Genomic DNA, 27493 nt, shown 5'->3' with positions numbered 1-27493 from the left:
TTTGGGTGTAGTCCATCTGGTCTGTGCTGGTGTCTTCCACAGTGAAGACTGACGCAAAATACTTATTCAGTTCGTCCACCATTTCTTTGTTCCCCATTACCCTCTCCAGCATCATTTTTCAGCAGTCCGATGTCCACTCTTTTTATATATCTGAATAAGCTTTTGATATCCTCTTTTACATTATTGGCTAGCTTACCTTCATATTTCATCTTTTTTCCCTTATTGCTTTTTTAGTTGCCTTCTGTTGGTTTTTAAAAGCTTCCCAATCCTCCAGCTTCCCACTAATTTTTGCAATATTGTATGCCCTCTCTTTTGCTTTTATGCTGTCTTTGACTTCCCTTGTCAGACACAGTTGCCTCATCCTCCCTTTAGAATGCTGCTTCTTCTTTGGGAAGAAATGATCCTGCGTCTCCAAATTACTCCATGAAACTCCTGCCATTCCTGCTCTACCGCCATCCCTGCTAGGGTCCCCTTCCAATCAACCTTGGCCAGCTCCTCTCTCATGTCTCTGTACTTACCTTTACTCAACTGTAATACTGATATATCTGATTTTAGCTTCTCCCTCTCAAATTGCAGGGTGAATTCTATCATTTTATGTTCACTGCCTCCGAAGGGTTTCTTCGCCTTAAGCTCCCTAATCAAATCTGGTTCACAGCACAACACCAAATCCAGAACTGCCTTTTCCTTAGTGGGCTCGACCACAAGCTGCTCTAAAAAGCCACCTTGTAGGCATTCTACAAATTCCTTCTCTTGGGATCCAGTACCAACCGGATTTTCCCAATCTATCTTCTGATCCTATGTCACTTCTTGCTCAGGATTTGATTTCATTTTTTACCAACATAACCACCCCACCCCCTCTGCCCACCTGCCTGTGGCACCATGGTTCAGGGAGCCATTCAGGAGGAGGGAGAGAAGAGAATTGTAATTGAGGATAGTATAGTCAGAGGGCAGGCATGGTAGTGTAGCGGTTTTCGATAGGACGTGTATCCTTGCATGTTTAGCTCCCAACTGTGATCTTCTTTCAACTATGACTCTGTAATGCCCACAACGTCGTACCTGCCAATTTCTAACTGCGCTAGAAACTCATCTACCTTATTTCGTATACTGCGTGCATTCAAATTTCACACCTTCAGCCCTGTATTCACCACCCTTCTTTTCAAATTTGTCTCCATGTTGCCTGAAGTTAAATTCTTATCCCTTTCTAAACTTTGTCTTATTCTTTATTTTGGAGACTTCAGTAACCTCTCCTGCACTCTCCTTCCCTTTTACTTTTCCAATCTGTTCCCTACACCCTGGTCCCAGCATGGTTCAGGTGGAGCCCGTCTCATTGGAACAGCTCCCTCCTTTCCTAATACTGGTGCCAATGTCCCATGAATTCAAACCCACTTCTGCCACACCAATCTTTGAGCCTCTCATTTAACTCTCTGATCTTATTGACCCTGTGCCAGTTTGCACTTGGCTCAGGTAGCAATCCAGAGATTATTACCTTTTCGGTTCTGCTTTTTTATTTAGTCCCTAGCTGTTCAAATTCCCTCAGCAGAATCTCTTTCCTTGTTCTACCTACATCATTGGTACCCCACTCCAACCTCCCACTCCAAATTGCTCTGCAGGTCAGATGAGATGTCCTGAACCTGGGCACCAGGCAGGCAACACAGCCTTTGGGACTCTCAATCCTTGCGACAGAGAATTGTAAGATAAGGTAAGATCTTTATTAGTCACATGTACATCGAAACATACAGTGAAATACATCTTTTGCACAGAGTGTTCTGGGGGCAGCCCACAAGTGTCGCCACGCTTCTGGCGCCAACATAGCATGCCCACAACTTCCTAACCCGTACGTCTTTGGAATGTGGGAGGAAACCGGAGCACCCGGAGGAAACCCACGCAGACACGGGGAGAACATACAAACTCCTTATAGGCAGCAGCCGGAATTGAACCCGGGTCACTGGCGCTATAATAGCGTTACACTAACCGCTACACTACCGTGCCTGCCCTCTGACTATACTATCCTCAATTACAATTCCCTTCTCTCCCTCCTCTTGAATGGCTCCCTGAACCATGGTGCCACAGTCTGGTTACTCATCATTCCTACAGTCCCCACTGTCATCTGCACAGGGAGCAAGAACCTCAGACCTGTTGGACAAGCTCAAGGGTTGAGGCTCCTCCAGCACTACCTCTTGGATCCCCCTACCTGCTTCACTTGCAGTCACACTCTCTTGTCCCTGACCACAGACCGGATTTGAACTAGTTAATCTAATGGGTGTGACTGCCTCCTGAAACACAGTATCCAGGTAACTCTCTCCCTCCCTGATGTGTCGCAGTGTTTGAAGCTCAGATTCCAGGTCATCAACTTTGAGCCCGAGTTCCTCAAGCAACCAACACTTGCTGCAGATGTGGTCACCAGGAACCACAATGGGATCCACCAGCTCCCACATCATGCAGCTACAGCACATCACCTGATCCTGCATCCCCACTTTATTTAATTAGTTGTAATTTGGTGTCTTTTTATTTAACTACTTTCAAATCCTTATCTGTTCTTACCTGCTACTCACCTGTGCCTCCTCGCCGAAGCCTCTTGAGCCAAAGTCTCAGATTCCCACTCCTATACTGGTCCACTCACACAATGGCTACTCAAAATGTCTGCTCCGCTTTACCCTACCTTCCTTTGGATCCCCCTATCTGCCTCACTAACAGTTGCACCCTCTTCTTTACCCTACCTTCCTTTGGATCCCCCTATCTGCCTCACTAACAGTTGCACCCTCTTCTTTACCCTACCTTCTTGTTGGTTCATCACCCTAAATTTATTATCCTACCCTGGCTTTTGATGAAGGAGCACCTTGATTTTTAAAGTTTTCAATCTTGTATTCGAAGCCCTCCCTTTCAGTGATCTCTTCCAGCCCAATGATCCTTCAAATGTCTGCATTCTCCAATTCTGACTCCGTGATCTTCCCTGAATTTAATCACTACATGACTTGCAACAGTTTTCTTTAGTTGCTAAAAGACTTAGCTCTGGAATTCATCCCTAAACCTTTTTGCTTAACTTTTAAAATAATCCCAATAACTTGGTGCTCTGACCATGTTTTTTGTTCAACAGCCTACTTTTTTAAATACTGATAACACACTTATGAAGTGCTCTAGGATGTTTTCCAACACTAAAGAAACTACAGTAACACAGGCTATAATTGTGAATACCCATATCTATCAGACGAGAATTACCCAGGGATGAACACCTACCTACATGAAACCCAAACCCCTAACTAAAATCCCTGCAAATGTGTCTGTGTGCAGGATGGCAGCACAGACGGGAAGAATAGCAAACAGAGTTCACACACTAAATCGGATTCAACTGTGTTTTAACAAATTATTTTACACACCATTTTAGAATACTCCCCAAAATGCATTAATTTGATTATTTTAAATGCTCCCAATTTACTTTAAATGGGAAACATTTAAGGCCATCAAATTAATGCACTTGCATTTAGTGTGCCTTTGGTGCTGTTCATCAAAACCAGTTTTAGCATCAGAGTTAGTTTTAATTAGAACAGAATGGGGATTTGATGGAGGGTGTTTATTAGATAAAAAACAAAACAACATTTGAATAGCAATTAATATGCATGCAGCAATTTATCTTAAAGAATTGGCAAATTCCCACATCAAACAACCCATTTTCAGTGTTTACAAGTGTTTACTTCTAGAAAGTTTGAATTTAGATTTTCTTGGGTCATTTCTCTTAACATGGTCTTTCAGCCCATAGTTATTGTTACTGACTGATCAAAATGTAAATGTGGTACTAAATGATTGATTTTCAAGCTAGCTATGGCAAGGCAAATTTATAATTCAAATCCACCAGTGCAATTATTTGAGAGTGTCACCAAAGATATCAACTGGAGTTGAGGAAATCCCTTGAGAGTGATTAGAGGCACATTTGACACCAATGTTGTGGAGTCCAATCTGTCCTTAAGACAAGAGCAGCATCATTGGCGTTAATGAACTTGCTTCTTTTAATTGTGCCGGACTGAGACTGTTTGCTGATACTTCTACATAACAATTCTATTTACAGCTAGTCTAACCCTCACATGTCATAGCATTTGGATAACATTCAAGCAAGGATGATAAGTGGCAGGTAACATTCATGTCACAAAAATGCCAGACCACAACCAATTCCACAAAAGATTGAACTCCCTCCGCCTGTCTGGTAATTACACCATCAAGTTAGATTCTCCCATCAACATTGTGCAGCTCACCATTAACTGGAGCCATCAGACCAGTGATATCAAAGAGAACTCATTAGCACTAGGGTACCTTGGGATAAGTGGCTTCAAGTCGTGTATCATCCTGACGTGTACAGTGCTGTTTCTTTATTGCTGCTGGGTCATAATACTGGAATACCAGGTGCAACTTTCCTAGTGTGCTATCGTCAAGTGGAAATGCAGCAGTTCAGGGAGAAAACTCACCACCAGCTCCTTAGGCTACAGTAACTAGGGATGGACACACAGCTTGGAAATGAACACCTCACAATGTCATGTATGATCAAAGGCACAACTAGTTTCCAAAATAATTAAGATCTGATTAGTTTTACCATCGAGGACATCTTCAAGAGGCAGTGCTTCAAGAAGGCAGCATCCATCACTAAGGACCCTCACCATCCAGGACATGCCCTTTTCTCGTTACTACCATCAGGGAGAAGGTACAGGAAGACCCACACTCAAAACAGCTTCTTCCCCTCTGCCATCAGATTTCTGAACAGTCCATGAACCCATGAACACAACCTTGTTATTCCTTTTTTTTGCACTATTTATTTTGTAATTTATAGTAATTTTATGTCTTTGCACTGTACTGCTGCCATAAAACAACTAATTTCATGTCATATAAGACAATGATAATAAACCTGATTCTGATCCTTCCCTCTCCTCTACCCCATGTGATACTCCCTACAGTTGTTAAAGTCACAAACCACAGTCACCCTTAATGTCTCAAGTAACACAAGTAACTTTTGATCCATGGCTATCCAAATAGAGTTGTCTTTGAAAGAATGTTCTGATGATTCCATTTATCTTGAGTAAATGTATATGATTTTAAACTACTTTAGCTAACATCTTGACTTATTATCCACAAGAAGATGGCAGTGCCAAGCTGTCTTGAAGGAGTAGAAAGTTGAGGATTTAATACAGATATTCTCTTGGGAGGTCAACTAGCAAGGCCCCAAGTTAATTTTTTATGTTAGGATACCATTAACTGGATGCACTAAATAAGCTGGTGAGTGGAATTCAGCTCATTTGACATGGCATAGTTACTTATTTTGATTGGTTGTCAAATTCCCAGAAGTTGCCCTGGCACCAGTAACACCATTTTTGATTGACAGTTTGGCCTATTTGTGAAGGGCAGCTTTTGATTTCCCTTCGTGCTACACTGGGCATTAAAAAGATTTGTCTAATCACATTTGGCCCTGAAATTCTTCTGTTTCTATTTTGCCAAGCTTCTCTGTGTTCATATTATCATGTACTCACGAATAAAAGTAACTGTAGATTATCATCAAGGTAATAAAATCAAGATAGAAACATGAACTTAATGATTAAAAACCTATGGACCACCATTCTTCCAAGAACCAAGGTAATTGAGCTGCTTCCTCTTGTACTAGGAATCATTTGCAAGGTCCAAGTATAAAAATAAACAGTCCTAAGCTACACAATGCTCAAGGCACATTCAAACCTGCTGAACACTGGGCACTGAAAAATCGATTCAGAATGAACATTAAAGATAAACTAGGTTTTATGAAGGCATAGCTTATGCATCTAGAGTTTCTATTCTTCAAAGGGATCAAACCATATACTCAAGAATGTTTTGAATAAACGTCATAAGAATGACTGATTACCCAAATATAACTTTGAAGATTGTTTTTCCTTTGGAAAGGCCAAATTTGAGGAAAAAGAAACTGGCAACACTCATTGGCGAAGACTTAAAAATACTATAATTAAGGTAAATGACATTGGTGAAAATGAAGACATTATAGGTAGAAGGCATCCCAAATCAGTATACAGTTCCCTTCATGGTTACCTACCAGAAAAAAGTAGTCCTACAGAACTATTGTGTTGTTTTTCCAATCCTCACAACAACCATCCTAATATTTGTTAGACTGATGGGTCTGTCATACACATTAGGTGCAGGTCAGTGACCATCAAGAACTGCAGTAGGATTGTCCGGACACCGTTGCTTTATGAATTTTGCAGCTGGTAGAGGGGACCCTGTCTCTCTGATCTAGATTTGAATGAAAGCATCTGTTTTAAATTTACCTTTCAAGAGTGGAAATATTAATGCTCCTGCATCCTATTTTGTAAGATTTCTCTTTAAATCTTCAAACCACACAGCCTAAACCCAATAGGAATGACACGGCTTGCCCTAGAAAATAAACCGAGTTATTTTGTGCGCATGAATTATCCCCAATGCTTTACAATTATGAATCAGTAATGGATAACAAGGGAATAACTGCTGGATCTCATGACTCTACCCAGGTCAGTTGATTCACTGTTTTGCAACAGGATAATTGCACCATGCAATGAAAAATGCACCATTGTACATACATGCTCGGTTAATTTGTAACTTGTCCCGTCCCTTTAAGGTTGCATTTCTGACAAAACACATTATGAGGTCAATTGGAGGTTAAATATTATGGGTCAGAAGTTTGCAAATTGGCAGGTGCTTGTAAATTTTCTGCCTCAGGTTAAAAAAAAAACAGCATGAAATGACCGTCTCTGTTAAAATATATTTTTGACATTTTGAAGCAATGATGTGTGAAGTGCGACAGACTCAAAATGTCACAAGTTTAAATATGTGTAAAAAGAGCAAGAGCAAGAGAAAAAGGAATGAGAACATGAACATAGAAACTGATGGACATAAAAAAGGCCGAGGTTCTTCCAGCTCACCTGCTACCAAACCGTAGGTTGCTTGGTACAGTAACAGTGGAGATGTTGACTGATCGCAACAATCGATCTCTTTCAATTAGTCCAGAACAATCATGACATGAGGAGAGGAAAACCCAAGTAGTGGAAAGTTGTGGCAACCAGACATCCAGTCTCCTGTGCTTCTTCAAGCATGGACAATGTCATGTTTCAAATTATTCGGATAATGGATCTCATTGTGTTAATTTCTGAGAAAAATCTATCATTGAACAAATCAATATCATTTCCACCCTCTCCATAGGGAGTTTGTTCCTCAGTCATTCATTCACTAATTTACTGTATTTGCAGATTCGTCTTAATTCTGCCTCCTTCTTCAACTGCCGTTTGTGTCCTTTGATTCCACTGCCCTGGATATAAGGTGAAACTGCTTGCTATGGTTGACCATACCCAGTCCCTTTCAAATCTTAATAGCATTAATTATTTTACCTCTCAACTTATTTTCCAGTGAAACACATCCAATTGACATAATCATTCTTCATAATCCACTACCTATATCCCCTCAACACAATACAATAGACGTCTGATAAAATCTACAAAGATCAATAGTCACACAGGCCATTGTTGACAATTACACATTGTTCAAGCTGAGGTCCCAATTTAAAAAGAATGTGTGTTTTGTTTAAAGTTTAGGGCAACATTTACCAGAATTACATAAAAATCTAAAATAGATCTTGATGAAGAGTCAATGCATTACTATAGGTTTTAAATTAAGCCTAAATCAATAAGCCATTTACTGAATCAAAGTCAAAATAAATTAGATGAAAAGCAATGAGAGTAACTGGATGATTGTAGAAAACTCAACCACAAGCTTATTATGACCTGTTCAAGTACTATGCAAACAAAGGCATCTGTCAATATGTTTCAATGTTAAAAGCACAACTGTCTGATACCATCGAGACATGTATTATTGTTACACAAAACCAGCATTGCAGCCAAAGTTCAGCATGATCTGGCAATGTGCCCTTTTCTATCTGACTTCAGATGGATCCCTCGGTGTTGGGTCAATGCCAAGGAGCAGTCAGATCACTGAAGACTGTCTATTTGAGGATATGAAAGAGTCAACAGACATCATTAAACAAAAAAAAGGAAACCACTAACATCACAACCATGAAAACCAGTTAAGTCAATCGATAGCTTTGAATAAGGCCAAATATGGAGCAATATATGCAATGAGATTAGAATATATACAGTAAGATTATGGATAGGGTAGAAGGTCAAAATACTTTTTCCGGGATAGGGGTATCAAAAAACAAGAAGGCAAAAGTTTAAGGTGAGGGGAAGGAGTTTCAAAGAGGATCTGAAGGGTAATTCTTTTTTTTACAGAGTGTGGTTGATTTTGGAACATCCTGCCAGAGGAGGCATCAATTACTATGTTTAAGAGCCATTTAGACAGACACTTGAATAGGCAAGGCATGGAAGGATATGGCCCTAATGTGGGCAAATGGGATTAGTGTAGATGGGTCAGCATGAATGTGGTGGGCCAAAGAGCCTTTTCCCCATGCCGTATGACTCTATGACCTCAAGGTTGAATGTGCAGTGGACACAGATGAAGCTTCAGGTGAGCATTCTACCATTGCTACAGCACAAGAATCTGGGAAAAAACGCAGGGCTGTTCCTGTATCTTTAAACAGAGAAACTACACACACACTTTACAATCTGTTAACAAATCTAACTCCTTTAAAAAAAATCAACAGTAAAACTAAGAACACCTGTCCCTGCAATTTACAGATTTACAAATCTACACATCAGATCCCTCACAAACTCACCCACAATAGAATCAGGTTTATTATCACTGACATATGTCAGGAAATTTGTTGTTCTGTGGCAGCAGTACCGTGCAAGACATAAAGACATAAAAATTACTACAAGTTACGAAAATAAATAAATAGTGCAAAGGAGGAAAAACGAGGTGGTGTTCATGGACCGTTCAGAAATCTGATGGTGGAGGGGAAGAAGCTGTTCCTGAAATGTTGAGTGTGGGTCTTCAGGCTCCTGTACCTCCTCCCTGATATTAGTACCTAAATGTAGCAACTTTACATCCATTACAAATAGCAATAGGAGAGAAGGACTAGGAGCTGGGGGATGTTGAAGGCAGGAGCGTGGTTGTGGGGAGGGACTGGAGCCACAATTGTAATAATCATGGGCATGGTTAATATTCCAAAAAATCTCACTGTATTAAATGCACATGCTGGTCATATATGGAATTCAGTGACAGTGGAAAATATGACCACTCACACTTATAATCAAAGCAAAGCACCCACTATTTTAAATATTTTAGGTATGGCCAGATTCACAAAGGTAAATATGCATCATGCTGCTTTGAATGTCCACTGGGCAGCAGGGCGTTCAACAGATGGCATCCTGCACCACTACAAAATGTCTCCCTCAATGTAAGCCCAAGTAATGACAAAATATATCCTGAGTCTGAGCCATGGGGGCATGGCAGCTGTTAGACACAAGAAGTAGTCTATAGCACTCAGCTGTTCAGTTAATTCAGGGTTAACCTGTACCTTCACAATTCATTGACCGCTAGTCCATTATCCCTCAATACTCCTACCCAACAAAAACCTATTGGTCCCTAGAAGCCTTTTTGAGTAGAGGATTCCATAGTTCCATGACACTTTTAGTAAAATGTTGAACTGATTTCATTTTTAATGATTTCTGGTTTAATTTTAAGGTTGCAACTTTGTGGCTTAGACTGGAGGATATTGTTATTGTTTTTCTCTCTCTATCTAATAATATCTCATAATCAGGTTAAAGGCCTCCATTAGATCATTCCTCAAGTGCAAGAGAATATAAACTTTTATGCAACTTATCCTTGTAATTTAAACTTCTGAGGCTGGTGTCATTCTGACGACTTCAACGTACCCACTCGAATACCATCAACTCTTTTTAAAATGCAAAGCTGAATGAATTAGCACAGATGAGGTCCATACAATTCAAATATCACTTCTCTGTGTACTCTGATCTGCCTAGGTTAAAGGTCTGTATTATCAAGTCATTACCACATTGTCATTGGTTGGAGCTTACAAATAAACAAACTGGATGCCACACTTTGAAATGGAACTTATATAGTCCCTTTCATAACTTCAAGTTGGTCCAAAGCACTTTTCAACCAATTACTTTTGAAGCAATTGTTGGTCTTCCAGCACAGCGAGATGTCCGTGAGGGAATGCTGCCAGCCAGCACAATCCCGGCTGCAGGAGTACGTGCTGAGGGATGCACTGAAGCTGGGTGCAGCCAATGCAAAGACTCTGTGGGGAAGGACCACAGTCTAGGGTCCTTCTGCCTCTGGACATTGAGGGGCTGAGTCCGGTGGGGAAGCTCCTTAAACAACGAAAGGGTGTATCACCCCAGGGGACCACATGAATGGCAATGGTGCTGTGCATAGGAAAGTGTTAACACTATTGAATGTATTGATGAAATGACACTTAGAATGTAAAGAATTTTGCGCTGTTTATTCTCTTTGAATATATTTTTTATTGTGAGTAGAGTTTCTTTTCGAAATTGTGAAGGTTACTGTTATAAGAACTATAGCAGCTAATTTGCACGCACCAGTCTCCTGCACCTGCAATGTGATAGCAAGCAGATAATGATGCTGCTGAAGTATAAATATAAAACAGAACAACTAAGGTAACTGCCCTGCTCTTCAAAATAGTGCCAAGGGAACGTTTACATCCACCTGACAGAGCAAACAGGGCCTTGGTTTAATGTCTAATCAGGACAAGATTCTCTCTGACACTGCAGCATTCCCTCAATGCTGCACTGGTACATCGACCTGAAACTTCAATCCCAGTGACTACACTTTGACATCTATGAAGTGCTATCTTGCGTGGATGAGTGCAACTTCAGCAACATTTAGGAAGCTCAACACGATACAAGACATAGCAGCTTGCTTGATATGTACCCCATCCACAACCATTCACTCACTCCACCACTGACACACAGTAGCAGCAGTGTGTACCATCTACAGGATGCACTGCAGCAACTCACCAAAACTTCTTAGACAGCAGCTTCCAAACCCATGACTTCTACCAGCTACAAGGACAAGGGCAGCAAAAGTTTGGGGAGCACTCCCACTTAGAAGTTGCCTTCCAAGCCACACACCATCTTGACTTGGAAATATATCGCCGTTCCTTCACCGTTGCTCAGTCAAAACTCCGAACTCTCTACCTAACAGCATTGTGGGGGTACCCCGACCTCGGGGACTGCAGTGATTTATGAAGGCAACTCACCACCACCTTGTCAAGGGCATTTAGGTATGGGCAATTAAATTCTGGCTCAGCTTGTGAAATCTATGTCCCTCGAATGAATAAAAAATAGTAAGCAAACAGAAGGAGCTCAACAAGTTAACACAGGTAGGGATGGAGTCCGAATGGGACACAGGCAATGCTGGAACAGGGAGAGGAGTGGGAAGGGAGGAGGGAAAGAGCGAAAAAGGAAGTGGTGTATTTGGAAAGGGAGGAGGAATGGAGCGAAATGGGAGATGAGCCTAAGGGGCTGTGGAAAACATTCAGTTGGAGATATATAGTTAAAGGCATTTTATAAATTCATCATCTTTGACATACATGGCTCTGATAATAATGTTGTTTCTAGAATGGTGCAATATCCCACTGTCAAAAAAACAGTCGATTCTGGGATTCACTGTCAGTGATGTCACATACAATCTATTAAATTATGCCCTCTGTGTTGCACTTAAGATATCATACGTTGTCTAATGCAAACTTTATGCCGAACTTTTAAAAAGATATAAACAAATGGAAAAAAAATCATTTGCAACGTGCAGGCAAACTTTCTGGTTCTTAGATGAACTTCCCACAGAGCCTAAGCTCTGATCTCCAAGCCAGAAGAGCAATGAAATCATCCAATTTCATCTTATGAATTATCCTTTATTAACCAGAGCTACCTGTCACAGGGGCCCAGACTACTATCAAACCACGCAGGGAATGGGTGAATAATTTTATTCAACAAGCAATATGTTGGTACACCAATTATTGAATATAAAGTGTAAAACATTCTCTAGCTTCCTTCCATACCTAATCTGAATGCTCCTTAATTTATACAAATCAATGGAATGAGACGAAAAATACATCAGACCTTTGGCTGTGGTTCAGCCAGATTGCAGTAGCTTATGAAAGGATGACCTTGGGTTGTACCTACCCTGCATCATCAGAGTGATCTTTCCTGTCTGCTTGGCCGATGTGCAGAGATAACTCTTCAGCTCCCTCCATGCTTTGTGCTGACTGCATGTCATTCAGTGTACAGAAGGAGGCCACTCTCTGGTCTGTAGGTGCAGAAATAGAGATGATTAGAGTACAGCTCAGAGTGTCACATTCAGAGAGAAACAAAAGACTCTGGTGCTATAGCAGCTCAGTCAAGCTGGCCAGAAAACCATGTAGGCAACTCATATTCAGCATTACCTCTCCTTATTCTGTTAATGCCAAAGGCAAGTTAGTGACATTCACAAAGCATTCAATTCAAATCACTCCAAGAATTGAAGGATTTTGCATCAATGCTATAAGGTATAGCAGAGGACATCAAAACTCTCAAAAGCTCACTTGCTTTTTGACAGTTACATCCAGAGGCTAGTCCTGAGTTCACGCGTCCACACGCATCAGAGATAGCTGACATATCCATTCTGATTAGCTGTTTCTAATTGGAAACGGAGGCTGTTCTTACTTAAGCCTCTAAAACCCAGCAGAATCTGGATAGACATATTAGACAGAACTGCCCTTTTACTTCATCTAACCACATTGTTCAATCATATGAAGGGGCCACAAAACAGGCACCACATTCATGTCACAAAAACTGCAAAATCCCAAGTCACCTCCATGACATGTGTGAAAGTGAATGGGTCTGACATCTTTGACGGGGTTAAAGGTTGAAATTAAAGTTAAAGCAACCCTGTGCCCTTTCCCATGGCACCCATAGACTCCTGATTACACACAAGGGAACATTCCTGAGTATGCAATCAAAGTATGACAGCATTTCCAATGAAAGGCTCTAATAGTTTCATAATAAGATGCCCTCAAGGTCACTTAATTATACCCGTAGGTTGATAGGCCCAAGTTGGCAGCAAACAAGCCCTCGTGAAATTAGGAAGCATAAACAGTTGAAAAGTATCATCACACAGCCCACAAAAACCAATCATTCAGCAATTCAGCCTAAACTATCAAAACTCACTTAAAAATGATTACCAGAATTCTTCTGCTGCCTCTGAGAGTAAGATCAATTTGTAATCATGTTCTTAACCTCTTACATGCTTATCACCAATCAAATTCCCTCCCACAGACCTCCCATGCTCTCTCCTACAGTCTCCTCATGGACTTCCCACTTTTCCTCAACAGTCACCTCACTGCTAGAGAGTTGACAGGGAGCTGGTGCTGCTCCCACAGTCTTCTCAGACCTTGCATGCTCTGTTCTTCAGTCTTTTCACCGTCCTCCTAAGTTCCCTCCTACAGTCTCTTCACAAACCCCCCAAAGCTGCCTGCAACAGACATCTCACAGGCATCTGAGCTCAATCCTAAGCATCCACCTGAACTCCACACTGCACAAACTCAGTTTTCCAAAATTCTACACACTGCATCTTGTCCTGCACCAACTCTACTCCCCCATCACCACTGTCCTCAATGACCCACATTGATTCTTTATACAAAATTCAGTCCTTTTTTTTGAAAACATGTCAATGGACTCACCCATTCTTCCACTCCCACCACCTCCTGCATTTGCCCTCAAGACCACCCGGAGTCTTGACCCATCATGCCTTTTGCCCCCTGCAGCTGTCTCACCTTTCACTTCCCCTGCACCACACCTCAGTGCTATCAGTGGATTCTCAAACTCTCTTCTGTGCTTCTCTCCCTAACTTGTCCCATGGTTCAATCCACCTCTGGGTATCTTCCACCTCTCCACACAGTAAATGTGGCAGAAATGTAAACCTGTAATATTTAACTCATGAATTATATTAAATGACAAGTGGCTCTGGTCTGATGGAAATGTATAGTTCAATTGGAATTTTATAGGAGCCTATCCTGAATTTCCTTATATAATACAGTAAAAGAGGATTATATATTCAAACTCAGTTGCGATTAGTGCACAGTAAACACTAACTCCTTTGACCCCACACATTCCAACCAACACAAATGCATTTTGATATTTGTACATAATTCCTTCATTGATTGACAGGAACAGATTACCACAGGAAGTTTTGTAAAAAAAAATGTAAGGACTTCTCTGGTCTGAAATACAACAATGTGGAAGGGATTTAGGATCAACACACAACTAACGTGCTTCTACCAGCTGGAATTTGCTAAATTAATCCAGGATTAATATTTTTTTACAGCAGGATTGTTCCGAGGCTCATCATTGCCTTTGAAGCCATAAGAGAAAGAGAGTAGACAACAAAATTATTAAAAATAAAATAAAAAATGTAGCTTCATGTATGGAATGCCAGAAAGGTCAAAAGTCATATCCTGGGAGACTATGTTTGATGATAGAATGAATGCAAGATATGCAGAGTTAAATAGGGATTAGGACAGATTATTCTGGGCACAACATGCACAACAGGCCTTGATGGAACTAAAACAAATGAAGTAACAGGCTGTCAAACCAACAAAGGGCAGCCATCACTATATCAAACACAGCAACTCCATCACAAGACGTATGCATCTCTTAAGAAAGAACACAAGAGTGGGATGCTTCTCGCTTTCAAGCGGTTTCAATGCTAGTTTGCTAGCTGGAGGCTACTTTCAACACTCGAGCAAAGTGGATTGTTTTAAACAGAATTTGATTTGTTTTAATATTCAGGAAAACCTTACAATCCCTCCATGCTATGTAGTTAATGCAGTTCAAGATAGTTTCGCAAATAATGCTTGGATTTGGGAAAAACTAATGATCATTTCCATTACCCTCAACAGAAATGAGAAACATTTATTTTTTAAAATTAACTCATCAAAATAAATAATGGACAATGGCAAGTGAAGATAGTTAGGAGGTGCATTATGTGCATAAGAGTAAGTTGGTTGTAATGCTTCTCACAGTTAATCAGCCTCTAATAACCACTGTAAATAAAGAAAGGGCACTTCAATAAAGTACAGAGAATTACAGAACCAGTGGATATGTACCTGAGACCACCCACCTTTGACAAAGAAGGGAGAAAACTGATATTGAAAGACATGATATCGATGATTTTCCAATAGTGTAACGTCTTACTTCAATTACAGTTAAGTTTAGCTATGTACCTTGTGGTTTATCTATTCCCAATGTCAAAGACAAAGGGACAGGATCTGGATCATCATGGAAATCTGTACTGAGTTTACGGTTCAGCAACAGGTAATTTCACACTGCATTAGACAACAATTTCCCATTCTTTTCTAGCTTTGGAAAAAAGAGTGTATGTGACACTTCTAGAGAAAGTGATATAAAACTAAAGCATAACACAACACGCTCAAACGAGCATCACACAATGGGCCTTAGAGTCAGTCACTGAACAGCTGCAATACAGTTTATTATTCATGCTGGATCTGTCCGTTCAAGTTTCTTCTTAGGCCTCCCAACTTTAAGTTTTACTATGTAAGGGCATGTGGACATTGCCGCCAAAGCCAGAATTTATTGCCTATCCTTGAAAAGGTGCTGATGAGACATCTTCATGAACCATTCACCAACTGTGGGGCTACCCTCTTGTGTTTAAGAGAGGTGACCTCATTGAAACATGCAAAATTCTTTCAAGCTTTGACAGGATCAATGCAGGGATGATGTTTTTTCTGGGTCCAGTATCTTGAACCAGGAGTCACTAATTTCAAGATATGGGTTCAGTACAGAGATGAGAAGAAACTTTTCCACATAGATAGCAGTGAATCTTTGGAATTTTCTACCAAAGAGCTTGGTGGGGCACAGCCAGAATGTATTCAAGAAAAAGATCACTGGATTTTTGTTTTAGATTTTAGGGGGATTAAGAAGTAAAGAGTTGGTGTCAGAAAGTGGAGCTGGGACAAAAATCAGCCATGATGATACTGAATGGTTGAGGAGGCATCAAGGTTTCTACTTATGTTCACTGATGTCAATGTGGACGGTCCAATTAGATTGGGAGTTCCAGGATTTTGACCCAGCAAAGTTGAAACGAGATGATATACATTTAGGTCAGGATGATGTATGACTTGGAGCTATTGGTATTCAAGGTGCCTAGAGCCCTTGTCCTTCTAATTAATACAGGTTATGGGTTTATGAGCCTTCAAAGAAACAGTGGCAGTTGTTGGCATTCATTTGGTAAACAGCACCCTCTGAGGCAATGTGCAAGTGGGGCAGGGGACCAGCTCCTATTGTGCTGGGTGCAATGTCAAGACAATGAGAAGTTTTATCCTGGATCTGAGCTTTTTGAATGTTCTTAGAGCTGTGTACATCTCGGCAAGTAGAGAGTATTCCATCACACTCATGAAAACTTTGGGGTCATTCACCTCAAAATACCCACCCTTAACTGCTCCTGAAGCTGCTGTATTTTTAGGCCAGTCTAGTTTTGAGCTTGGTCAATGGTAACCTCCTCCAATGCCAGAAAGTGGATTGATGGGGAACACACAGTGGGGAATGGCAGAATTTTCAAAGGTAACATTGCTGAATGCCAGGAGATAATTAAACTTTTTGTTGGAGATGGTCTTTGCCTGGCATTTGCTTGGCCCAGATGTTACTCGGCACAACAGCCTAGAGCTGAATTTGTGAACGTTTATGTGTTGCTGTATATCTGACTACCTGAGGAATCATTAGTGAATTTTGTCATTTCTAATAGAGTGAGGTCACTAATGAAGCAGCCAGAGACGATTTGACCTGAGAAATTAATGAAGTCCTGAGGCTCAGGTGATTATCCTCCAACAACAATTATCTTCCCTTGTCCTAGGCACGAGTCCAGTTAGAAAATAAAAGTAGGCCACTCGGCCCCTCCAGCCTTCCCCCTCCCATTCGGCATGATCATGAATGATCTGCCCAAGGCCTCATCTCCTGTTCTGTGCCAGCTCCCCACAGCCCTTAATTCCCTGATCTTTCAAACATGTATCCACTTCTTCTTTTAACATCCCCAATGACCTAGCCTCCACAACCCACTGAGGTGAGAATTTCAGAGATTTGCCACCCTTTGTGAGCAGAAGCTCCTACTACCTCCTTTTCTTCTCAGTGGAGAGTTTGGCCCTGATTAACTGAATTAAGTTTTACCAGGGCTCCATGATCCCACAATTGGTTAAATGCTGTCCTGATGTCAAGGGCTGTCACTCTCACTTCATCGTTAGAGTGTAGTGAAGAGGTCAGGAACAGAGCGGTATTGGTGGAATCCAAACAGATCACCAGTGAGCAGTTTATGGTGAGTGTCAATAACATCTTCTACCTTTTTGCTGATGATTGATTTTGCAAACGTTAACTGGGTGGATTGCGTTTGTGCCACTTCATATAGACAGGATGTAGCTGGTAACTTCCACATTTTGCTGGGAAGATATCATTGTTGTAGCTGTATCGGAATACTGGAACAGCTTGCTTAGACATCTAGATAGTTCTACAGCACAGGTTTTCAGCAATGCAGACAGGATATTATTTGGAATGAACAGCTTTTGTAGTATCTCGGGCACTCAACTATTTCTTAATATTGTGTGGAATGAACTGAATTGGTTGAAGACCATTGCCTGTGAGGGTGGGGATAATGGGAGGAGGCTAAATTAAATACCTGATACCCTCTAGTTGAAGGTGGTACAAACACTTCTGCCTTGATATTTGCATTCATGATTAGTTGAGGATTGGGATATCTACAGCACACTGCTTCCGCTGCTTGTTGTGCGTTGTGTGGTTTCACCAAGTTGCCCACTTAAATAAACTTTACTTGCCCTTAAGTCCTTGTTACATTCCTCATTGAAAGGGGTTGGACCTCTTGGTTTATGATCTCTACCAAAAGATGGAGAGGTTGGAGAAAGGTATCTACTGGGCTGAGAAGTTAGGGAGTGCTGTAGAATATGTCATCTGCTTACCCTGAAAATTGTGCAGGTTTTATGAGTATTCAGATCATGTAAGGAAATAGAAATGTCTTACTATAGAAATTTACTATCCACTGTTGGAACCACAGAACACTACAGCGCAGAAAAAAGGCCATTTGGCCCTTCTAGTCTGTGCTGAAACTTTATTCCGCTAGTCCCATTTACCTGCACCTAGTCCATAACCCTCCAGACCTCTCCCACCCATCCATGTATCTATCCAATTTATTCTTAAAACTTGAGAGTGAGCCCGCATTTACCATGTCAGATGGCAGCTCATTCCACACTCCCACCACTCTTTGAGTGAAGAAGTTCCCCCTAATGTTCCCCCAAACCTTTCCCCTTTCACCCTAAAGCCATGTCCTCTCGTACTTATCACTCCTAATCTAGGTGGAAAGAGCCTACTTGCATTTACTCTGTCTATACCTCTCATAATTTTGTAAACCTCTGTCAAACCTCCCCTCATTCTTCTATGGTCCAAGGAATAAAGTCCTAACCTGTTCAATCTTTCTCTGTAACTCAACTCCTGTTGAAAAATAGAGAAGTATAAAATTTAGCCAAACAAAAGCCTCTCATTTTTCTTTAAACAGCATGTCATTAAGTAGGCCCTGATCTTTAACTGATTTGTCTTTGAGTTGGTCGGTGAGGGAAGACATAATTCAATCAGAAAGATTAGCTAGCTTTCCTCAGTGGCGATATCACTACAGATCAAAGATCATGGGTCAAACTCCCACTTAAGCGCATAATCCATGTAAGGATAGCACTGAGGGAGTATGGCGCAAACTAAGGTATCGTCTTTTGGTTCAGATCACAAACCAAGACCTCAACCCTGTTGGTCAGATCCCACTGTAATATTTAAAGTGTAGGTAATTTCCTGTGCAGTGATTATTCCTCAGTCAAAGTAATTTAAAAAACCCAGCTAAATTGGTAATCATCTCTATTGTTTCAAACCTTACCATCTATAAACTGGCTGCTATGTTTGTCTACATAACAATAGTGACCACATGTTAATAGTAGTTCATTGACTGTGATATTATTGAGGATGGGCCTAAGGACATGAAAAGGTGCCATGGAAATGGAGCTCCTCCAGTCAGCAAGTAAGAACTATTTTACCTATCTGACTGAAGAGAGAAGGTGGAGTGGAGACATGGTCACTTCTGGAGGGATTGATGCAGCTTTTGTGTAAATGGTAAGAATATCCATTTCACATTACATTGGTTTTTACAACTCAGTGTTTTGCTGTCTGAAAGTGGGCTGTCAGATACCCAGACTGACCAGAAGTGACCAACACTGCTGCACTGTTATACAGTCTCATAATGGGTCACCAAAGTTTGTACTTATAGATCTTTGGCCTGGCAGAGAGTTGTAATGTAATTATTTTAAGCAAAAGAAAAATCACAAGATTGAAAACTCACAAGGCTAGATTGCTCAGAATTATATTGTTACGTTCTTAGATATAATTCTGAGTAATGTTTGCAAAGTCAAGCACATTGTGCTGGAGAGTGAAGCATCTTTGACTATCTTCAGATTTGTCACATGGATGTTCAATTGTGGCATCCTTCTGACCACTCTACCAGTGTTCACTCAAGGTGATTCAGCCATATAATAGAAAGATAAAAACAGAAAATGCAGGAAATACCAACAGGTCAGGGGGTATGTGTAGAGAAAGCAGAAGTTAACTTTTGCCTGTCACTTTAATTCTCCACTCTGATCTCTCTGTCTCTTATCTCTTACACTGTTCCAATAAAACCCAAAGCTCAAGGAACAGTGTCTCACCTTCCAGTTAGGCTCTTACAGCCCTCCGGACTCAAATGTTGAATTCAACAGTTTCAGATAATCAGAAATGGTCAGTTTATTCCCTCTACAGATGCTGACTGACCCGCTTAGCATTTCCAATACCCTCTCAAATTTCAGATTTACAGTAACTGGAGTGCTTTGTACCAATATAGTTCAAACATTGCTTCCTTTCTCTCTCTGTTCTCTTCATTTCCGTCTATTTACACCTCCTCTCTGTGATTAACAAGCCTTCACCGTCCTCAGCCAGCACTACCACCACTTGTGTCATTCAGTCTCCCCTGGTCTCCACCCCATTAGATGTTTCCATGGTTCGATCCACCCTTTCTAACTTTTAACTTTTCCTAGTTGTGATGAAAGATCATACACGCGAAACGTTATCTTTGTTATTTTTCTCCACTCTGTTGCCTAATCTGTTGAGTGTTTTCAGCAGTTTGTTCTTATTTGAGATTTTCAGAATCTGCAGGTTATTTTGCTTTAAAAAGTGGTACTAGTTCACATAAGCTTTGAGACACAGGATATAGCCAAAGCACTGAAAACCAGGCTACAATGTTGAAGAACTAGCAGAACTTCCAACCAAGTTGTCCCTGTGCTGCTAAAACAGTGACATCTAACTGACAATGTGGAAAATTTCCCATACAAGTTCTGACCATCAGCTGGTCAGTTACCGCTCCCTCAGTCTCCTTGCAAATGTCAGCAAAATTATGTTGTCCCTTGTCAACAATACTCTGTACCTTCATCAATAATTACTCTCTAACGCTCAGCTCAAAGCCAGGGCCGCTCAGCTCCAGATCTCGTTGGAGCCTATGTCCAAACATTGACATAAGAGCCGAATTTCAGAAAAGATACGATAGTGGCCACCCTTGACATCAAAGCAGCATTTAACCAATTGGTAGGCACAAATCCTATTTCTCAGCACAAGCCTGAATGTGGTTCAGGTCTTGCCACCTCTCGACATGGATCGGTGCATAGTTGGGGGAATTGCAAGTGAAACTACTAATCACTTCAGTCCATCCCAGGTGATACTCAGTAGCTGGCTGTGCCAAATTCTGAAAATGGATGCTTCACCCCACTTTAGCTGTAATAGCAAATGCACCTGTGAATTTGCGAAGTGTGTAGCCACAGTGGGAACAACAGTTCAGGTCCTCAAACTGTCCAGGTGAATAGATAACATACAGGTGGTAAAGAATGTCTGATATATGGAGCTGGTTGGACTGAGGGAATGCTCATTTATATCTTGAGGCTGAACAAATGGTGATAACTCCTGAACAGATTCCATTAGTTAAACTGCAAGGGGACAGACCTGCAGCATTAACGTGGTATGTTTAGGTTTTGGGTCCAGCTGTTACCTGGTGTAGGAAACCCCTGCTGACAAACATTCATCTTGGGCAGTGGTGACAACGTGGTTGACAGGCAGGAGTTTACACCTTGTGCCACATGAAGGGAGCTATATGATTTTCAGCGGTAGAGGGGCTGGTTGATGTTCCATGGGTAACCCAGTATTGGTTAATAGATGCCTATGTTCTCTATGGTAGGTATGAGCTTAACAGAATTTCCATGGGATCAGCGATGAACTGTTTGCTGGAGACAGATACCTTTATGGAAAGCATATTTTTAAAGTCACCTATTATATTGCTCAACCCTTACAGCTCAAGGCTTTTTGATAGCACCAATTTAGCTCTTAATTATTTTTAACATGCAGATCCAAGGTGAGTTGAAATCTGTAGGCACGCCACTGCTGCTCACTGAGACTTATTTCAATTGTGTGCAATTAAACAAGCTGAAGTTGATCCTGTCCCTGTTCTCTTTCTGTCCCTCACTGACAAACTGTGGTTGATATAGTCCTGTGGGAGCTTCCCCAATTGAGGTCATGGTGGATTGGTGAGGATTTTACACGTTCTGAGATCTGTGCTTGTATAATTGTGCCATTGTTCAGACAGCTGCGGTCTCTGCTGAAGCAAGATAGAGTGTCAGACAGGTGGCCGTTCATTTAGAATCAGTTTCGGTGTCCCCAGGATTGATCTCATCTGTATATTCAGCTCTGAGTTGACCCTTTATGTACATCCTAAACACACTGAAGCACAATGTTCAGCAATCAAATAGACCAGAACAAGGCAATGGCTCTTCATGATGTGACTGCAAATATGTGAATGACATCATTTCTCGTCTTTGGCTTGTCCTGCAGGCCTGTGAATTGAGTCTTAAAGTCAGGGAACAGTCAGGGATCATGCCACCATGGTTCTGGACTTGTCCGTGGAAGTCGACCTACAATTTTCATTGGCAGTGTGACTGTTGATATGAATTGCAGTGACACTGGAATTGCTGGGGTTCAGAGTTTCTATTCCTGGGAGGACTATACCCAGGAACTGGCATTTAACTATGACACAATTGGGAGCAAGAACTGTAGATGAGGGTATCTCTCTCCTAACACAACAAAGCCCAATAGACAACTAGGACTAGGCAAAAGATCAGGTCAGCATGGACTAGATGGACCAAAGGGCCTGTTTCCGTGCTGCAGTGCTCCATGGCTCCTTTTTCTGATTCTGGCTAAGAGAATCAGCCTGTAGTACAAAGGAGAAAGTGAATTCCTGTTCTGGTATTTGTGCTTTAATGTCAGAAGATTTGTGGGTTTAAACTTCACTCAGCACCATTATGTGACATAGTTAGAGGCATAACCCAAGATTTTTCCCAAGTTCGCAATAAGAAAACCTCACAACCAACATTATTAGTTGTTCTGGAGGACCCACAGCACTGGTGCCCAGGTAGGATCTGAATTGAAACTGGTAAGAATGCCCCATTTCATGACCAGAATCACCAGAAACAAGGTTGCAATATTGAGCCCATGTTGTGTTGAGTTTGGAACTGGAATTGGTTTATTATTCTCACTTGTACCGAGGTACAGTGAAAAACTTGTCTTGCACACTGTTCAAACATATCAATTCATTACACAATGCACTGAGGTAGTACAAGGTGAAATAATAACAGAATGCAGAATAAAGTGTAACAGCTACAGAGAAAGTGCAGTGCAGGCAGACAATAAGGTGCAAGGTGCTTCAGCTCAGTGTTGAAGGCCTGAAGTGAACAGATACCATGGAACTCATCTTTGCTAATAATCAATGAGTTTGAGGCCATCTGGGGCAGGTTTTGTGGAATTGGAGAGAAATTTTTGATGGTTGTTCTGAATTGGTTACAGGACTTTATGCCTTCTCTGCCTGTCCTATAGGTACAGGAAGGGAAGGAGGGATGAATGGAAGCTGATGTGAAACAGGGTGAAGATATTTGGGCATTTGCAACTGTATAACTGCCACATTTCAGGGCTTTCCATCTCTTCTTTTGACTGTTGCTCCAGTTAAAGATTTGGAAGAAGTTGCAATTGGAAAAAAAGTAAAAGAACACTTAACAAATACTGTACCTGCAACCTGTTATTCCATTGTTAAGGTCTGTATTTTTATTTACTTGCCTATATTAGTCAGATATCTTTATGGAAAGCATATTTTTGAAGTCATCTATTATAATCTTCACCTGACAACTGACCCTTACAGGCGTTTATTTTTGACATGCAGATCCAAGGTGGATAGAAATCCACATAGGCATGCCACTGTAAAAGCTGCTCACTTAAGCTTTTTTTCAATTGTATGTAATGAAATAAGCTGCAGTATATTACTCATCCATGGCAACAATGAAAGGAAAGCCCTAGACTGCATGTAGTCAAGCGTTAGGTAATCTGACTTGACAACCTGAATATATTCGGTGCTGCACATGGGAAGAAATAAATTATGCAGTGCTGTTCACAACCCCTGAACACCCCAAAAGCACTTTACAGCCAATGAAGAATATTTGAAGTACGGCCACTGTTGTTATATATGAGAGCAATTTAGGCACACCAAGGCCCTACAGAAAGCAAAACTATCATAACCAGATAATCTGTCTTTTAACGATGAGGATTGAGGGATAAATACTGGTCAGGAATCTGGGACAACTCCCTGTAGCTCTTCAAAAATGGTGTCATGCAATCTTTTATATCCAGCTGAGAGAGCAGGTACTGCTTTGATCCATAGGACTGTGCATTTGACAATGCAGTATTCCATTATACTACAATGGAGCCAATGACAGCATTGAATTTTGAGCTCGAGTCCCTTGAGTGGAACTTGAGCTCACAACCTGCTGGCTCAGAGGCAAGAGTGCTCCCAACAGAAGCCAACCTGACACCATGCACTTCCCGCACCAGCACATTTTTTTTTACCTTGAATAATTTTGAATTAGCCCCTGGAAAAGTATTATGTAATCCATATATTTTCTGATTAATTTCATTTAAACTAACTAGCCTATTTTAGGCTCCTCCTTTCTGAATGATACATTCTCTCACTGATCATATAGCCTGTTAGTGAAGTGAACACAGTATAATCACTGAACAGTGCATTATCACTGTGCATTGTATAATCACAGGACAGATCAAATCCTTCACTGATCTAACCAGAAGCATACTTGACAGATACAGCATTACTCTGGAGTCTCCAGGAATTTGCAATTAATCTCCTGGATACTGCTGCAAGCAATCTAGGGAGAAAATCATGGAGGCATTCTTTTTCTTCATTTTCTTGAAATACTTTTTACAATTATAAAAATATTGAAGGGGAAAAAGGATGCATGAGTGTTGTGGGACCCGAGGTTAATGATGATGCCTCAAGGAATACATCAATTCAGATTTGGCAACTCCACTGAGAGACGATGAAAGAGATGCATTTCTCCAGATGGCTTAACAAACTGATTGCACAGTTAGGTGTGAGGCAGTGCATTCTGGTGGGGAAGATAAAGAAGACCTGGTCTTTGGATAACAGCTTTAATGGGGCAAAGGAGTGGAAGGGTGCATGTACATAATTCACTGGAAGATGTTACCTGGGTGAATAAAGTTACTTAAAAATAAGAAACCAAGCACAAGGAGCAAAAAACAAACTGCTGGAGGAATTCAGTGGGTCAGGCAGTATCTGTGGAGGTAAAGAGATGGCTGATGTTCTGGGTTGAGACCCTGCATCAGGAATGTAGCCAGTACAGGTGGCCCCCACGTTACTGCCATTGGGGTTATGGAAGTTCACCTTCATAGAATTAAAAAATTCCTACCTAAAAATTTGAGGTGTGGAATAAAATTCACTCTCACAGAATTTTATGTGGGGAAAAAAACTAAATAAATGCAGATGCAAGAGGTTCTGCAGATGCTGGAATCTGGAGCAACACACACAAAATGCTGGAGGAACTCAGCAGGTCAGGCAGCATCTATGGAGGGAAATAAACAATCGATGTTTCGGGTTGAGACCCTTCATCAGGACTGATGATCATCTCATTGTTCATATCATTGGGCTGTAGGCTACCCAAGTGGAATACGTGGTGTTGTCCTAGTTTGTGTCTGGCTTCACCGTGGCAGTGGAGAAGGCCGAGGACACTCAGGTCGACGTGGGAACGGGAAGGGGAGTTGAAATGGCATGCAACCAGGAGGCGACTGTTTTATGGAGCTCCTGCACTCTATCTGCAATGACCATCCTGCATGACTTTTCAACTCCCCTTCCCATTCCCACATCAGCCTGTCTGTCCACGGCCTTCTCCTAGTGTTCTTTTCCTAGTTGACATTTGGTGAGGTATTCCTCAAATCTCACATTCCACTTGGGTAGCCTACAGCCCAATAATATGAACATAGAATTTTCCATTTTCAGGCAACCCACACCCTGTGTTCCTTTCCCACTCCTACTGGTCCACCTTGGTTCTCTGCTCACCTTTCCATGCCTCACCCCTCCCCATGCCTGCCTTACCATCTGACCATCAACACTCGCACATATCCACCTGGGTTCTTCTTCCTTGGCTTACCTTTCCTACCCACTCTGGTTCCATCTGCCGCTCATCCCTCCCTCATCTGGTTCCACTTTTTGCCTTTATGCCTCTGTCTCTACCTTCCCCCTCCCCTTCCCCCACCAGGATCCATCTGCCCATTATTTTTTCCCTCATCTGTTTCCACCTATCACCTACCAGCCCCTGTCTCAGCCCTCTCTCTCACCACTTTATACTGGCCATCTTCCCTCTACACTCTCAGTCCTGATGCAGGGTCTTGACCTAAAGCGACAACCATCCCTTGGCCTCCACAGATGCTGCTTGAGCTTCCTCTAGCAGTTTGATTTTTCGCTCTCGATTCCAGCATCTGCAGCCTCTTGTGTCTAATACCAAGCATCACCAGGGTTCATATCTATAAGGGTTCCGGAGGACTGGAGGGTCGCAAAAATGTAGTTCCGCTGTATAGGAAAGGTGGGAGGCAGCATAAAGGAAATTAAAGACCTATTAGTCTGACATTGGTGGTGGGAAAGTTATTGGAATTGATCCTCAAGGATGAGGTTATGGAATACCTAGATGTGCAAGGCAAGATAGGTCCAAGCCAGCATGGTTTTGTGAAGGGAAGATCCTGCCTGACCAACCTATTGGAGTCTTTTGAGGAAATCTCAGGTAGGGTGGATAAGGGAGAGGCTGTGGATGTTGTGTATTTAGACTTTCAAATGGCCTTCGACAAGGTGCCACACAAGAGGCTGATTAATAAGATGAGAGCTCATGGAATTACAAGTAGGATAGTAGAATGGGTGGAGCATTGGCTGGTAGGCAGAAAGCAAAGGGTGGGAGTAAAGGATCCTGTTCTGGTTGGCTACCGGTTACTAGTGGTGTTCCACAGGGGCCGGTGTTGGGGCCACTTCTTTTTACTTTGTACATTGACGATTTGAATGATGGAGTAAATGGTTTTGTAGCTAAGTTTGCAGATGACACCAAGATAGGTGCAGGAGTAGAGAGTATTGAAGAAACAGGAAGGTTGCAGAGAGACCTAGATAGTTTAGGAGAATGGGCAAGGAAATGGCAGATGAGATTCAATGTTGAGAAATGTGCCGTTGTACACTTTGGAAAAAGAAATAAACGGGCAGATTATTATCTAGAAAGGGAGAAAATTCAAAGTACAGAAGTACAAAGGGACTTGGGGGTACTCGTGCAGGATACCCTAAAGGTTAACCACCAGGTCGGATCGGCAGTAAGGAAAGCAAATGCTATGTTGGCATTCATTTCGAGAGGTATAGTGTATAAAAGTAGGGAAGTGTTGATGAGGCTCTACGGGGCACTGGTGAGGCCTCATTTGGAATACTGTGTGCAGTTTTGGGCCCCTTATCTTAGGAAAGATGTGCTGATGTTGGAGAGGGTTCAAAGGAGATTTACGAGGATGATTCCGGGAATGAAAGGGCTTACATATGATGAGCGCTTGTCGGCTCTTGGACTGTACTCACTGGAGTACAGAAGAATGAGAGGGGACCTCGTGGAAACATTTAGAATGTTGAAAGGACTGGACAGAGGAGATGTGGTTAAGCTGCTTCCCCTGGTGGGTGAGTCCAGGACCAGAGGGCACAATCTTAGAATTAGAGGGTACCGGTTTAAAACAGAGATGAGGAGAAATTTCTTTAGCCAGGGCGTAGTGAATTTATGGAATTCTTTGCCACATACAGCTGTGGAGGCTTGATCATTGGAGGTGTTTAAGGAGGAGATAGATAGATATCTAATTAGTCAAGGTATCAAGGGATATGGGGATAAGGCCAGAAAATGGGGCTAGAAAGGAATAATTTTTTTTTCTCCTTTTCTTTTTTTCTTTTTCATTTTTTCCTTTTCCTTTAGCTCATGAAGCAGACTCGATTGGCCGAATGGCCTACTTCTGCTCCCTTGTCTTGTTATATTAAC

The 27493-nt window shown here is 41.6% G+C and overlaps 1 protein-coding gene and 1 long non-coding RNA gene across 2 annotated transcripts in view; one reads left to right on the top strand and one right to left on the bottom strand.

Moving 5' to 3' along the window:
- The window catches only part of LOC127574917 (uncharacterized), a 792285-nt gene that overhangs the window by 10921 nt on the left and 753871 nt on the right, over positions 1-27493 (top strand). The gene's annotated exons all lie outside the window — the stretch shown is intronic.
- Positions 1-27493, bottom strand: part of LOC127574891 (signal-induced proliferation-associated 1-like protein 2) — a 441777-nt gene that overhangs the window by 9033 nt on the left and 405251 nt on the right. Inside the window, 1 exon segment of the mRNA XM_052024377.1 lies at positions 12117-12240. Coding sequence (XP_051880337.1) covers positions 12117-12240 — 124 coding nt within the window.

The sequence above is a fragment of the Pristis pectinata genome, chromosome 10 (genome assembly GCF_009764475.1).
Source record: "Pristis pectinata isolate sPriPec2 chromosome 10, sPriPec2.1.pri, whole genome shotgun sequence".
NCBI lineage: Eukaryota > Metazoa > Chordata > Chondrichthyes > Rhinopristiformes > Pristidae > Pristis > Pristis pectinata.
Note: the sequence above shows the minus strand (reverse complement) of the source record. Positions and strands in the feature narration are given on the sequence as shown.